The 14,662-nt window shown below is 37.3% G+C and overlaps 3 protein-coding genes across 5 annotated transcripts; 1 reads left to right on the plus strand and 2 right to left on the minus strand.

The window, feature by feature from the left end:
* Positions 1-1,006: 1,006 nt before the first annotated feature.
* On the minus strand, positions 1,007-3,335 carry LOC144554088 (myosin heavy chain, cardiac protein). Of its 2 annotated transcripts, XM_078302316.1 has the most exons (6): positions 3,166-3,335; positions 2,750-2,943; positions 2,457-2,564; positions 1,499-1,978; positions 1,290-1,391; positions 1,007-1,204 (listed from the first exon to the last, which is right to left on the minus strand). In XM_078302316.1, the coding sequence occupies exons 2-6, from the start codon at positions 2,927-2,929 to the stop codon at positions 1,028-1,030; spliced, it is 1,047 nt and encodes a 348-aa protein (XP_078158442.1). In that variant the 5' UTR covers positions 2,930-2,943; positions 3,166-3,335; the 3' UTR covers positions 1,007-1,027. The 2 variants fall into 2 exon arrangements, with proteins under 2 accessions (XP_078158442.1, XP_078158443.1); XM_078302317.1 differs by lacking the exon at positions 3,166-3,335 and having other exon boundaries at positions 2,750-2,946.
* A 2,621-nt stretch (positions 3,336-5,956) lies between these two features.
* LOC144554160 (pyruvate dehydrogenase (acetyl-transferring) kinase, mitochondrial-like) lies at positions 5,957-7,798 on the plus strand. The gene is made up of 3 exons (XM_078302426.1): positions 5,957-6,861; positions 7,018-7,234; positions 7,327-7,798. Exons 1-3 carry the CDS (start codon positions 6,022-6,024, stop codon positions 7,383-7,385), a joined length of 1,116 nt encoding a protein of 371 aa, XP_078158552.1. The 5' UTR covers positions 5,957-6,021; the 3' UTR covers positions 7,386-7,798.
* Positions 7,799-8,316: 518 nt separating this feature from the next.
* On the minus strand, positions 8,317-11,784 carry LOC144554158 (Peptide chain release factor 1). 2 transcript variants are annotated; one of them, XM_078302425.1, is made up of 9 exons: positions 11,476-11,784; positions 11,123-11,398; positions 10,977-11,025; positions 10,786-10,864; positions 10,329-10,403; positions 10,063-10,140; positions 9,705-9,863; positions 9,009-9,104; positions 8,317-8,656 (listed from the first exon to the last, which is right to left on the minus strand). In XM_078302425.1, exons 1-9 carry the CDS (start codon positions 11,687-11,689, stop codon positions 8,465-8,467), a joined length of 1,218 nt encoding a protein of 405 aa, XP_078158551.1. In that variant the 5' UTR covers positions 11,690-11,784; the 3' UTR covers positions 8,317-8,464. The 2 variants fall into 2 exon arrangements, with proteins under 2 accessions (XP_078158551.1, XP_078158550.1); XM_078302424.1 differs by having other exon boundaries at positions 11,123-11,407; positions 11,476-11,781.
* Between the last annotated feature and the right edge of the window lie 2,878 nt (positions 11,785-14,662).

A 14,662-nucleotide genomic window follows, 5' to 3' on the forward strand; every position in this document is an offset into this window, starting at 1 on the left:
AAATTTTTTTACTGTAAATCCTTTCAGAAAAAAAATAATTTGTTCTAAAATAAGTATTTTTTTTTTTTTTTACAAAGTGAAGAGCGAGGAACAAAAAAAATTATTATTCAAAAAGTTTAGAAAGAAAAGAAAAGGTTGGTCCATAACGATGTGATTGTGAGCACACGGGCTGGGCTTTCTTGGAAATAAAGTGAGATTTTGTTTAATACAGAGCACCATTCACGGCCCACGGCCCACAGACCATGAAAATAGGCAAAAGGCCGCCACGCAGAAACGGGTTTCAGGTTTGATAGTAATTTCAAAGAATTGTAATGATTTTATGTATTTTAGTTGAGCTGTTTAAACGGGATGCAATTTCGATTTATTTTTAGTTGAAATGCATATTTTGTGTAGTTTAAAATCCAAATATATATAGAGAGAGAGAGAGATGGGCTGCAGTGAGCCATGGAGTAAAATGAATTAGTGCTCCATGACACTATATTTTTATTTTGAAAATTCAAACGACCGATCCGAACAGCTCAACATGATCCCCATATTGAAATGTGCTTGGAGACCAAATTTAACATTTTTTGAAACTTTTGTACTATTTATTAAGCAATTTTGAAAATCGCTGATCTGATGATCCAGAAATTTTTACTGTTTAATTTTCAATATATATATATATATATAATTGAAATTGAAATTGTTTCGATCTCGTACCAATCTATCTTAGTGCACTACAAGACTGGTACCAACAGATGAAACATGTAGTACTCCTAGTACTGGTACTACCTAACTTATCTACCTTAAATTCATTAATAAGTTCATTTATATGATTCAGATCCCACATTACAATTTGACAGATGGATCGGATCGGATCCCTAATTTAAGACCTAATAAATAAATAAATAAGCATTAGTCTCTATGCCTCAAAGCATGCATACATACTGACATATTGAAGCTGAGCCTCCCTCTTTAATTACACTAACCCACCCTTTTAGCAATGTCATAGTTGCATGACGAAACATTTTCTTCCAAAATAATTCAGTCAACGCTTTGCAACTATAACAAGAGCCAACATTGAAATAGAGACCATGAATTTGAAGCCCGAACTCTCCCAAAAGTTGTTTTTCTCATCATCACTGCTACTACTGGTATTGTATGGTTGCTTCATGGCCATCTGATTTCTCAACTCTTTCAGCGCTTTGTCTCTTCTCTCTCCCATCTAACCACACAAAATTAATAATATTATCAAATCAAAAGTAAAAACACCAACTACTTCTCCAAAATAAAAATAAAAATAAAATTACCCTCTGAAGCTTTCTCATCTGCGAGCGTGATTCCTGAAGGCAAAACTCCAGCTTAAGAATCTTCTTCTTCAGCTCCTGATCAGTTCTCCTTTGTTTCTCCAACTGTTCAAAACATTATAGATTATTAGAAAAAGGAAAAAAAAACAAAAACATTCAACTGTGCTTTGTATAGAAACATTGCATATTAAATCAAAAGGTAGAGAAATAACCTGTGATTCAAGCTCCTTTGTTTTATTGATCCAATGCACAGAGAGGATTCTGATCTCATCTCTGAGACGTGCGATCTCATCATCCTTGGCACTCATATGCCGATTCAGATTCTCAATATTCTTCGATGAAACATCTTCAAGAACCCTCCTCAACTCACATTCCCTGTCAGTGTCAGTATCAGACCTCTCTTTTGCCTTGGAAACCGCACTTGCAATTTCTTTCTCCATTTGGAAGACATCGTCCCTGAGCTGTTTTTGGGACAGCTCTCTTGCTTCTAGAAGCTTCTGGAGGTTCTCCACCTGGTCCCCCAGCCTGTTGACCCGCTCTTCATGCTGCTTCAGAGAGATTCGCTTCTCATTCAGTTCTTCTACAAGAGAGGAGCACTGGGCTCGGGCTGACTCTGCAGACTCAGCACTGAACTCTGCTGTAGCACGTGTAATTGAGAGCTGAGATCTGAGGTCATCAAGCTCCACCAGAAACTGAAAGCATACATTGTATTAGTAACCATTATTGATCTACACCACATTTGGCATACAGCACTTCTCTTTTTTTTTTTAATAAAAAACTTTAATAAAGAGAGCTTTTGGTGAAGTAAGCAGCATTGACTGGTATGAATATATGGAGGATAAATGGAGCTTAGCTGGACTCTTGAGGGCTTCATTGAGTTAAATTGGGTTTTAATGCAACTATTGCGGAAACGTTCCGCACTGGCAATCAGCATAAAGTACGAGATCAATAATGCGCTAAATTTTGTGAAGCATTATAAGGCAGCATGCAATTTTAATTTAAATAACTATTGTTTAAACACAACAATTGAAGTAATGCGCTAAATTTTGAAATCAAAATGGTCGTATGACATTACGAAAACCTCCAAAGTCCAAACCACAACCCCCAATTGGAAAAATGTGCAAAAGTAATTGAACTAAGGAAACAAAATGAAATAGTAGTAGGAGCAACCTGCTCAGAGGTAGATGAAGATACCCTCAGTTGTTCGTCTTTCTCCAGCAAGCAATTTTGAAGCTTACTCACCTCCTCTTCCATGCTCCTTGCCTTCAATTCAGCTGCCTAAATTTGTCAATGTTATCATGGCACCATTAATTCAAAGTAGCAGTGCAAAACAAATAACAAAAAGCATGCATCCTAATGAGAAAGATATTAATTCTTTTCTTGTACATATAAATTGTAATAAGAAACGTACCATTAGCAACAGTCAAATTAAATTGTAACCAACGAATGAAGGAGTGACTGACCTGTCTGGTTTTGATCTCTTTAGTAAACAAGTTATCTTGTGTTGCGAGTCGATTTCTGACATCCTTGAGCTCTGTTGCTAAGGAAACAACATTTCTCTTGAAGCTGAGTTTTTTCTCTGTTAGGTCTTTTAGCAAAGGATCCAGTTCCTTTTCCTTTTTATCTTGTAAGGACATAGCCATATAGATAGCTCAGCCTGCTATGAAATTAAAGGAGTTGAGGAAAGAGGCTTGCAATAAATAAAATTTGTTGATTTTTTTTTATATAAATAGAGAGCAATAAATAAATTAATTAATTAATTAATTAATTTTGAAAATGTTAAAATGGGGATAAAAATTGAGAAAGCCTTTAGGAGTCTGTGTGAGTGCATGCGGGTGTGTGTGTGTGTGTGAGAGAGTTGTTTAGAAGGAAGGTTGACCTGATCCGTAAAATACGCCTGAGTCACATGGAGCTAAGGAGAGCGAAGAAGAAGAAGAAGAAACTAAAAGGAGAGGAGAGGAGAGGAGAGGAGAGAAGCTTAATAGGTAAGGTTATTAGGGTTTGAGGAGAGGAGAGGAAGAAGAGGACTGAACTGGAGGCCGGGGCACTTGGACTTGGACTTGGGGATGTGAATTCAAATGAAATTAAACGGAGAAGACTAAAAGACAATTATATTTCAGTCGACAATGTCACATTTAATAAATTCAATTCAATGTTTTTTTTTTTTTTAATTCTTCTTTTATTTATAGTTTGTGCTGACTGGGGGGCCCAATTAGCCCCATTTCATTGCCAAGTTCGAAATTGAAAGCGCGGCAAAGTCCAAAACAGAACTCCAATAACTTTATTTATTTTTTTATATATTTATTTATTTATTTATTTATTTATTTATTTATATGGTGATTGGTGAAGCGCAGAGGCGGTGTGAATGTGTGAGCCAGATGAATTCGCATATATCTCAAACTTTGAGTGTTTTTTCAATATATCTCAACCGTTCAAATACGTTCAGCACGAATCTGAAAGCACAAATAATACTTTGAGATTTCTCAGAGACTCAGAGCGAGCATAGGAATAGGTCAATAGCTAGGATACGCACATCGTCTGATCCGAATCGATCCAGTCAAGTAGTCAAACTGACAACTGACTCGGCCGAATTCTAAGTTTACTCAAATTTTGAGGTTAGATCTGAACCATTCAATTCAATTCAATTCAAATCAAACGGAAACGGTGCACTAATGCAGAGGATGCGGAGTCGGCATGAAGAAGACGAAGGTCGAAGGACGTCAATTTGTTGTTTTAATTTTATTTTATTTATTGAGTAGGCATTGCAATCAGCATCAGATGTTATATATGTATGTTCTTGCCACGCGTCAACATCTCAGTAATCAAAAATAATTCATTTACTTTCATTTCATTTCCATCCACATCTTACTTCTATATATATATATGTCATTTTAGAAATCAGTATCACTTAATTAATTACGAAAAAAAATTAAGGGAGCATCCTATCCTTTCCATTCCATTCCATTAATTCTATAATACGACATAACATTCACAATCTATCCTCTTATATATATCCTCACTACAATGTCTCACAAGGGATATCCTAGTCTTGTAAACTCATTATAGAATCCATACTTAATTATTACACATTTTACGCTTATATAATAATAATACCCATTTGTTATTTAAACTCAACTTACATTATTATTATCAGAATCATTCACAAATATACACTCATCAATTATTATGTAAATTAACACTTATTTTATTTATTTTTAATTACCCGAAAAATCATTTGAGGGGGTAATTACTAATTACTAATTACTAATTACTAATTAGGAGGGGAGGACCCTCATCTTTTTATGAACAAATTAAAATGATAAAATTGATAAATTAATTATGATCTCTATGATCTTTATGATTCAACATCCAATTAGTATTCCGACCATTCCATTTAGTTCGTGTGAATCATGTACCTTATCATTCCATCACGTATCCAATCATTCCATATAACTTGTTATCATCATGCATGGATCATGTCGTGATGCTTTTCGTTGACTTTTCTTTGACAATCATATCGGTATAGCAATTAAACATGCACACATCTCAAACAAAGAAACTGTAAAATTTAATTTTATATGTTTTGCAAATTAATTAAATATTGCAAAAAATTGCTTATAACAACATAATTTAGTACCAACCGGGTCAAAAGAAATATAGTGCATGTTGTAGGTATAAGAGTTTGTTTTAAGATTATTTCTAAGATAAAAAAGAATCTTAAAGCGGATTGGACAGTCTTGGAGGGTTGGAGGCTTGGAGCCCATCGAATCCAAAATCAATCTCATCCCATCAAACCTACTCCGCTCTAATTATTACTAAAGGAGAATTTCATGTTTACCCTCAAAAACTTCGAAGTTCCCCTCAAAAGTTCATAATATAATATTTAGGGAAAAAATTTAGTGTGTTCATCTAAACTTTTGAACCCATTAAAACACCATAATATTCAATATCCCCATATAAAGTTAATGTTATTTCTTCTATTTAACATTATATTTAATTAATTTAGAAATGAAATTGACTAATATGCCCTTTGATTTTAGCTGGACCTCTCCTCTTCCTCCCTTCCTCTGCTGAAAAGGAAGGATAAAAATCAGTGTATGTAACGTGCCGGAGTAGGCTTAGGTAAAAGAAAGTATCAGTATAAGTGTTTCAGTCAAATTCTTATGCTTTCTGAATGAACATGCCTTCCGCTGACCTAAACTAATATTCGAGAAATGTATGATGTTATCCTATTCAATAATTTACTAAGCACATAGATTAATAAGTTAAATGATTAATACTCAATAATGTTTTTGTTTTCTTTGTTTCAGTTTTGAATTGAGGGGTTTCACACTTTCACTTTCACATTCACTTTCACTTTCACTTTCACTTTCACTTTCACCACACACACTAGAGAAAACGGGTTTAGGGTTTAGTGGGCCCCACACTATGACATATCACATAAGGTTGGAGAAAAGGAGGAAGGAGCTGTTAAGTGAAAATAATGATTGAACGGTTCAGATAATTTACAATAAAGAAAGAATTAATCTTGTAAAAAGATAATTATTAATTGAGATTGAGATTGAGATTGAGACAGAATGAATGAATGAATGAATGGATAGACAGAGAGACAGATAGATAGATAGATGGATTCCTCCACAATCCTCATCCTAGGAATATGAATAATGAATAGGATGATTGAATCGTATTCCTATCCATTCGCCAGTTCCCAATTTCTTCCCTTGAGAAAGAAAGAATGGCTGCTCATGCTCTTAAGGCGGCAGCTGAGGAGGTACAGCGCTGGGGTTGCATGCGTCAGACAGGTGTCAGTCTCCGTTACATGATGGATTTTGGGGCCCGCCCAACAGAGAGACGCCTCCTCCTCTCCGCACAATTCTTACACAAAGAACTCGCCATTCGCATCGCCAGGCGTGCTCTTGAACTCGACTCGCTCCCCTTCGGTCTCTCTTCTAAACCCGCAATCTTGAAAGTTAAGGATTGGTATCTCGATTCCTTCAGAGACATTCGCTCTTTCCCTTGCATCAAAGATGCTACACATGAACTCGCCTTCACCAACATGATTCGTATGATCAAGGTGCGTCACAACAACGTCGTCCCCACCATGGCTTTGGGTGTTCATCAATTAAAGAAGGAACTTGAACTTGATCCTGATCCTGATCCTACCCACGTGCACCCTGACCTTGATGAAATCCAACAATTTCTTGACAGGTTTTACATGTCTAGAATTGGTATTCGTATGCTCATAGGTCAGCATGTTGCCTTACATGATACCAATCCACAACCGGGTTGTGTAGGTCAAATCCATACAAAGATGTCTCCTGTAGAGGTGGCACGTACCGCAAGTGAAGATGCACGTGCAATCTGTTTACGTGAATACGGTTCTGCTCCTGAGATTGAAATCTTTGGAGATCCCAACTTTACTTTCCCATATGTACCGCCGCATCTGCATTTGATGGTGTTCGAGTTGGTCAAGAATTCATTGAGAGCGGTACAAGAACGCTTTATGGATTCCGACAAGGTTGAACCTCCTGTTAGAATTATAGTGGCAGATGGTATAGAAGATGTCACAATCAAGGTATGTAACTATGTATACGTGCATGGTTTCTGGCTTCATATAGGAACATACTGGTACCAGCCTTAATTTCATGCACACTTTCTACTAGCACATACACATAGTACTGTAATCTGATTGATACATGGAACTGTAATCTGATTGATACATGGAATGCAGATCTCGGACGAAGGTGGAGGCATAGCAAGAAGTGGGCTCCCTAAAATATTTACGTACCTGTACAGTACAGCAAGAATTCCAGTGGATGAGAATTATGGAAGCACAGTGGGGAACGAAGGTTTCACCATGGCCGGGTACGGATGTGGGCTTCCCATCAGCCGACTCTATGCACGTTATTTTGGTGGCGACCTCCAGATCATCTCTATGGAAGGATATGGTACGTAATTATATTGCTTCCTAGGAGAGGAGAGGAGAGGTTTATTTATTTATATCAATTAATTGTCCACTGGCTTCTATTTTATGTTGTAGGTACGGATGCATACCTCCATCTGTCTCGACTGGGGGATTCGCAAGAGCCGCTTCCATGACTGAATGTGAATGCTCCACCCTCTTCTGATTCGACAGATGGAATCGCTTTCTATATCTAAAAAAAGTGCTGATTTGAGCAGTCGTCTCATCTCAAATCCCATCGGAACATCCCGAGGGTAAATCTGATAATTGTATATACTATGCAGTGCGCCATCCCTTTTCTTTTCTTTTTCTGAATTATGTGATGCATGTTTACCTCTTTAGATTGAATGAATGATTCTAGTGGTATCACTATCATTGGTGATTATTGTATATGTCGATCTTGCACTGAGTTTCAATAAGGATTGCCTTTGAAATTTCTGAATTTTGTTGGATTATGGCTATGCCACTTGCCAAAATGGCAAATAACATGCTAATGTAATGTTTCTCCTTTTCTCTATTTTCTTTCTTAGATCGAGTTTCTTTTTCTTCATGTGCTTGTATCAGAGTGTATGGTACATTCTAGAATTTTTATGCAGTGCTCTCCGCTCATGTACTCTAACCTGACTATGTATAATTTTGGTTCCAAGATTGTTTCTCTTTGTTTTCGGCTTAGTTTGTAACACTATATTTTATTATTCTATTTACTTTACCAAGTACCAACTGTGTGGTGGTGATTCCTCAAGTATACATTAATTTGACCATTGATTGTTATGTATGAGAATGATTTCATATAACATCCAACTGGTACGACCATAACATTGCTGTAATAACTGTAACTGGACCATTAACATTGTTTTAATTCAGACTGACAGCTTCAAATCAAAAGCAAAAAACCCCTTCAAATATATAGAAATTTTGTTTTAGTCTCATGTTCTGAATACCTAGCAATTGCATAGAAAATGCATCTGCCATTCTGTGACACTGAGTTCTCTGTATCAGTATCGCATGGCATGCTGATGCTGTCACACAGTCCAAAGTTTTAACTCCTGCTAATGATAATAAGGTATTAAGGTTTAATAAAACCAAATTATTAATCAAAATACAGCAAAAAAAATAATTGCAATTTTATTACTCCTAAACACTATAAGATAGCTTACATAACTTAAAACCATCCAACTGGATGACATAAAAGGAATAAAAATGGCATATTAATTAATTATTCAGAGGTGAAGGAGGCAATTGCATCCATCTCCTCCCTCAAAAGAAGAGCATCGATGAAAATATCAAGGCTTTCTCCTGCTAATATATCTTCTATAGAATGGTGAGTGATCCCTACCCGATGATCTGTGACCCGTCCTTGCGGGAAATTGTATGTCCTGATTCGTTCTGATCTATCTCCACTCCCGATCTAATATTTTCACAAAACAAATGAACATAACTCCATAGTTAGAACAAATTAACCAAGCAATATATTCTCTATTGGATCCAATCTTGCTGAAAGTAGCCCAATCTATTAAGGGATAGTGAGATATCACACCCGCTCTAACAATTTAGCAAACAAAGAAAAATATATATTCAATTTTTGAAATTAGACCAAGGAATCAAGGATGTCAATCCAACATGTGACCCCACATCAAAACCAAGTTGAATATTGGACCAATATCAGTAGTCAATGACCTGACTGAACCGGCACACCTAATGCAGTCTTGTAACAACTGGACCATATCATATGATAAAAGGAAACAAGAACGAGTTTAAACCTGTTTAGATCGAAGCTTTGATCGGTCCATGTGAAGTCTTGCTCTCTCTATTTCATACAGCCTAGAACGCAGCACTTTAAGAGCTTTAGCCTTGTTCTGACATAAAAACACATCCACATTTATATAAAAAGCTATGGTAAATTAAATATAGGTTGACTGTGTTCTTTTTTTTCTTTGCATTGTTCGATGCATAATTGAAAATGCTATACTAGCATGCATGCAGCCTCTGGAAATGTAAAAACTAGATGAAGAAATTTGTTTTTCCCTGATTACCTATCTATCGCATCCATATTCCATTTGGTTTAAACAACAGAAACAATAGCACTCTTCTTTGTTGAGTTCATATTTACAAATAATGCTCATAGTTTGCATATTGCAACTAACATCAATTATTTGTAGGTTATCGGCTAATGAAACCTGACCCTAGAAGTTATTTGATAGGGTTTCATTCTGGCTTACAAAAAGAAATAAAAATATGTTGCTAGGTAAGGGCCTACTTGCCATTTAACAGAGCATACATATTCTACCAGATGTGGGTTGCGTATTAAGAGTGTTGGGTCAAATATAAATGAAATGAATGCTTTTTGTTAGTTCCAGGTAAGAAAAATGCTGGGAACAAATGGAGCATATAATGCTAACAGAACAGAAAAGAAAAGAAAAGAAAAGAAAAGAAAGAATTATAGAAAATGAATTTACCATGTGCTGTGATCTTTCATCTTGAATTGCAATGGTGATTCCCGAGGGAATATGTGTAACTCTTACAGCACTATTTGTTGTGTTCACTGACTGACCACCAGAGCCACCTGATCTGTACGTGTCTATTCTCAAATCTTCAGTTCTCACTTGGACATCCACCTGCAGCAGAGGTTTTTTTTTTTTTTAAACATGATGAATAAAAAAGATTTGTCACTCCAACCTATCATATCATAGGTAGCTCAGGTGATTGTTGACGTTCTGAGTTCAAATGCTAGAGAGCAAAAGTTGCAACAGCAAGCATAAAATGCAGGGGCTTGTTTCAAAACATTTCGAAATATATATATATATATAAAGGTACCTCATCAGCCTGTGGGAGAATTGCAACTGAGACTGCACTTGTATGCACCCGTCCTGACTTCTCTGTCAGTGGCACTCTCTACCAAATTAGTAAGCTTAAAATATGTTATTAAAAAGAAACAGTCATGTCTGACTCTGCAAAGTGTTAATATATCACACATGTAGCATGCACAACAAAAAAGAGAGGCTATTTTAGGGGGAATTGATGAAATGTTTTCTAAAAGTAAAAAAAAAAGAGATTGCTGAAATTTGTCCAAAAAGTGAAACCTGAACTCTGTGAATGCCGCTCTCAAACTTTAGTTTTCCGTAAGCACCAGTTCCACATATAGCTCCACTTGCTTCCTATTATTAAAAGAAAAAAATAATGCAGAAAACTAACAAGGACAAGCAATTTTTATTTACCCAGATACCATACCCTTATCTGATACAGACAAGCATACGGTACTGATACACTTGGATCTATGTATGAAAGGCCCAGCACAATCTCTTCTCTATTTTAGTAAACAGAGAATCTGATACTAATGAGGTGCTGGTCTTATCCCTTTGTCATGAAACCATAAAATTTGCTTCTAGGCCCAAGTACATATAATTAATTAGTTTTCTCAGTATTCCGACACAATTACTCTCTCCCTTCCCTTGTGCATGAATCAATTTGTACATTATACATATGTGTGCAAGTGAACATATAACATCCTACGATTTTGAGTATGAGAATGATCATTACCTTGTATCCTTTTAAATCAGACTCCATAACTTGAATAACATCAAATTTCCATCCACTTTTGTGCGAGAATTTCTCGTACCTGTGAAGCCAACATTATGAAATCCATTTTGTTTCCTTAAGGTACAGTGGTTGATGAATGGGTAGGTACATAATTTAGGAAGAAGAAAGGGGGTATTTTGTATTGGTTGTACATTTTGAAAATGTCCATGGCAAATAGAGAAGCCTCTTCTCCCCCGGTACCTGTTGATAAGTAGAATTAAAATGAAAACCTGTAGAATTATAATGAAAACCTGTTGAATTAAAATGAAGTAGAAAAGAGAGTAAAAGGTAAATTGACCTGCTCGAACTTCAAGTATGGAATCCCTGGCATCAGCATCATCTTTGGGAAGTAAAGATTTGAATAATAAGTTTTGAAGGTTTTGTTGTTGAATGAGAGCTTGATTCAACTCATCAGTTGCCATCTCACGCACATCTTTTTCTTCTTGAGGATCAGACAACATGAATCTGAGTTGGTTGATCTCCTGCTTTTTGGCTTGTAAGGTTTGGATAAGGTGGATAGAAGAGGCCAGTTGCTTCAATTCCTTATTTGCCCTTGAGTAGTCATGGGGACTGCCTGAGCTGTCTATCTTGCTTTAGCATAGACATAGTATTGATTGAATGAATGAATGATTATTGAAATGAATAAAGTACCTGCCTCGGCCTCTGCCTCCCGAAGGAGTTGGGAATGGCGGTGCTCTATAGAGGAGATGCGTTGCTCCATTATCTTCAGGAGGTGAGAAGGGAGCTCGTCCTGCTGCTGTCTCCGTTCATGGCCACTCGAATAGAGACTCTTTGAGCAGCACAGTGGCCGGGGGCAGAGGCGGAGGCGGCGCGCCTGGTGCAGCAGCAGATGTCTCAGCACCATCAATTCGATTCGATTCAGTTCATAGATTTAGGGGATCGCCGCCAGAAGCAGAAGAGAAGAGAAGAGAAGATGAATACAATTCTTAGTCGACTGAGCTGCTGACAGGTGGGGCCGCTATAATATATAACTCCATACCCCCCATAACCCCATTTAGTGTGTTAAAAATGTGACTTGTCGTACTTTGATGCCATGATCAAAATATCATCGAAAGTGGTCATGGTATGAAAATTACATTTTTGATTTTAGAAGTTGTATTTGATATAAATGTATTATTTGTGTTTTCAAATTGTAAAATTTTGAATGTCTACTGCTGACCTACGGGGACACCTAAAGTCCAAAGTTGGAGAATTGGACAATGTGTGTTATAGTAAAGTTTGGAAACTCTTCGTTTCGTTTGGACATTTGAACTAATCGCATAAATTACATGCACTTAGTATCCGACTAATTGTGAATTAGGATCCCTCAATTGCTAAACATCATTAGAGAATCAAGTTTGGAGTAATGGTTAATTAGAATTCAGTCTAGTATGACGGTAGCCTAAGCACTATAAATTTGCATCTCGCAACCTTTTTAGATTGATCAACTTTAGGTTTAGGTTTAGTTTAAGTTATTTAGTTTTCTAACAAGCAATCTTTTAAAATTGAATTAAAAATTAGCATTTAATTTAGTGACAAAGATACACAGTCTCTATGTAGGAGGTCATGGGTTCAAAACTTAAATAGGATAAATTATTTGTTGTAATAATAAATTATCTGGGTTTTGATATCAGATCTCTCTTTCTCATGCCATCCGATCGTATAGAAACAAATCAGAGGTATCTACGTCTGATGTGTGATCATGGAGCTCAGTAGAGTCGATTCTATACTGATGATCTAAATGAGTACTACTAACTTTTAGTATATATAAATATATACTTAGTTATCCTAATTCTACTCTGTCGAATTACAAGCGCATAATCCTACCGTGTAGTAGTTGTTATCACATTATTAGACCTATCATTTCGACTTGTTTCCATACGAAAATCTATGTTTTGAACCAACAAAGGGTGCCTTTTACATTGAACATCCATAGAATGTGGTACTGCTAAGTTTTGGTTCTTACTTTGCAGGAATCAGGCGAAATTGGGCAAAATCAGGCAATTGGCAGACTTCAGGAAGCTCTGATGCGAGTCGCATTCATCTGGTGCGAGTCGCATCCAAGCCCAAAGCGACCTGCGATGCGACCCTCACTGCTCTCTCTTGAAGACCATCTGATGCGAGTCGCATCTACCTGATGCGAGTCGCATAAACTGTTGCCGCCCAGTTCAAATTAAATCTGACAAGCCCAAAGTCAACTCTGTTGCCTATATAAGGAGGTCCTATGCCAGAATTCGGGGAGCTTTTTCCCCCTTTACATTCGAGTACACTTAGAGAGCAGAGATCAAGAGAGAAGAAGGAGATTGGAGCTTGATTGAAGAAGAGGAGAAGAAGGGAAGATTTCAAGATCATCTCCAATCCACCTTGGATCTTCGAGCTTCATTATGATCTGCCTATTCTATCTCTCTTTTATGCTTTCTTTTGCTATGCTTGAGTAGATCTCTAGTTCTTAGGGTTAGGATGTAGTCTCTAAACCTTGTCTTTGAGTTGCATGATGATTCGATCTAAGTTTGAACTTGTGTGATTGTTGTTTGAGTATTCATTGTTTGCTTGATTGTGATTTCTTGATTGATTCTTGATTGTCTACTGTTAGATGTCTATAGCATCTCTTCTAGTAATTTGGCCTTGATGTATCTTGTAATTGTGATTGAGCATTTGAGGTAGATCTAAGATCAATAGTAGCCGAGAGGTGAAATTTCTATTATCGAAAGGTTGTAGATACTTCTAGTTAACCAGACAATCAATTTAGGTTAGATACCAGTAGGCGAGAGCCACAGGTTGAAGCCTCGCACAAGAAATCAACTTAGATACGAACACATGTCAGCTCTGCTCGAGGGCCATGCGACCCGCATCAGAGATGATGCGAGTCGCATCATACGGGTCGCATCAGAGATGATGCGAGTCGCATGATAGGTCCAGAGAAGGCAAAGTTTGGGATGAAACCTGAAACCCTAGGAACGCCTTTTATCATTGTTCAAAACCAAAACTTTTAATTGCTTTCATTTACTGTTAATTGAATTGACACCCGAAATTAGGAAATTGAAACGAATTCAAACCAAACCCTTCACACTTCTAGTACTTAACTCGGATTTGTAGAAATTTAGAATCGAATTAAACCGTCCCTGAGGATCGATACCTTAATATACTACACGGATAGGGTTGTGCACTTGCAACCTTAGACGAGAGTAAATTCAAGGTTTAAACTGGTACAACTTGTTGTACCTGAAACTTTGTAAGCACACTCTGAGAAGCGAACAAGTTTTTGGCGCCGTTGCCGGGGACGGCTATCAATTCCTCTCTAGATTTACACTTTTCTTAGTTAATCTAGATTTTAGTTTGTATCTTTTCTTTTGCTTTACTTCTTTATTACTAAAAACTGGCTTTCATCCCCCCTCCTGCAGGTAAATACAAGCTGACTTACCAACTGAGGAGTAGAGGACCACTCTTCGACGAAACACCTCCAGAAGATACAGTTCCTGCTCAGACATCGACTGAAGCGACTCGCACAGAGGTTGACGCGACTCGCATCACAACCGAAGCGACTCGCATCACTACTGAGGCGACTCGCATCACAGAGACAATGTCAGAACATCCGAGCAGGGAGGACAGGGATGCAGAAAGAAATAGAGAGCGAGAAGACTTGACTGACCAGTCTGACGACGACATGGATGTCTTCATGCCAAGGACCTTGCGAGAGTTCAATGTACCAAGGGCTGGAGATGTGAGAGGCGCAATCCGGCTGCCGCGCATTCCAGGACAACAACCCAACTTCAATCCGGGAGTTGTCAACATGGTGCAGCAGAACACCTTTCATGGACTCGACCACGAGGACCCGCAC

Source organism: Carex rostrata, chromosome 5, assembly GCF_964058835.1.
Source record: "Carex rostrata chromosome 5, lpCarRost1.2, whole genome shotgun sequence".
NCBI classification, from domain to species: Eukaryota; Viridiplantae; Streptophyta; class Magnoliopsida; order Poales; family Cyperaceae; genus Carex; species Carex rostrata.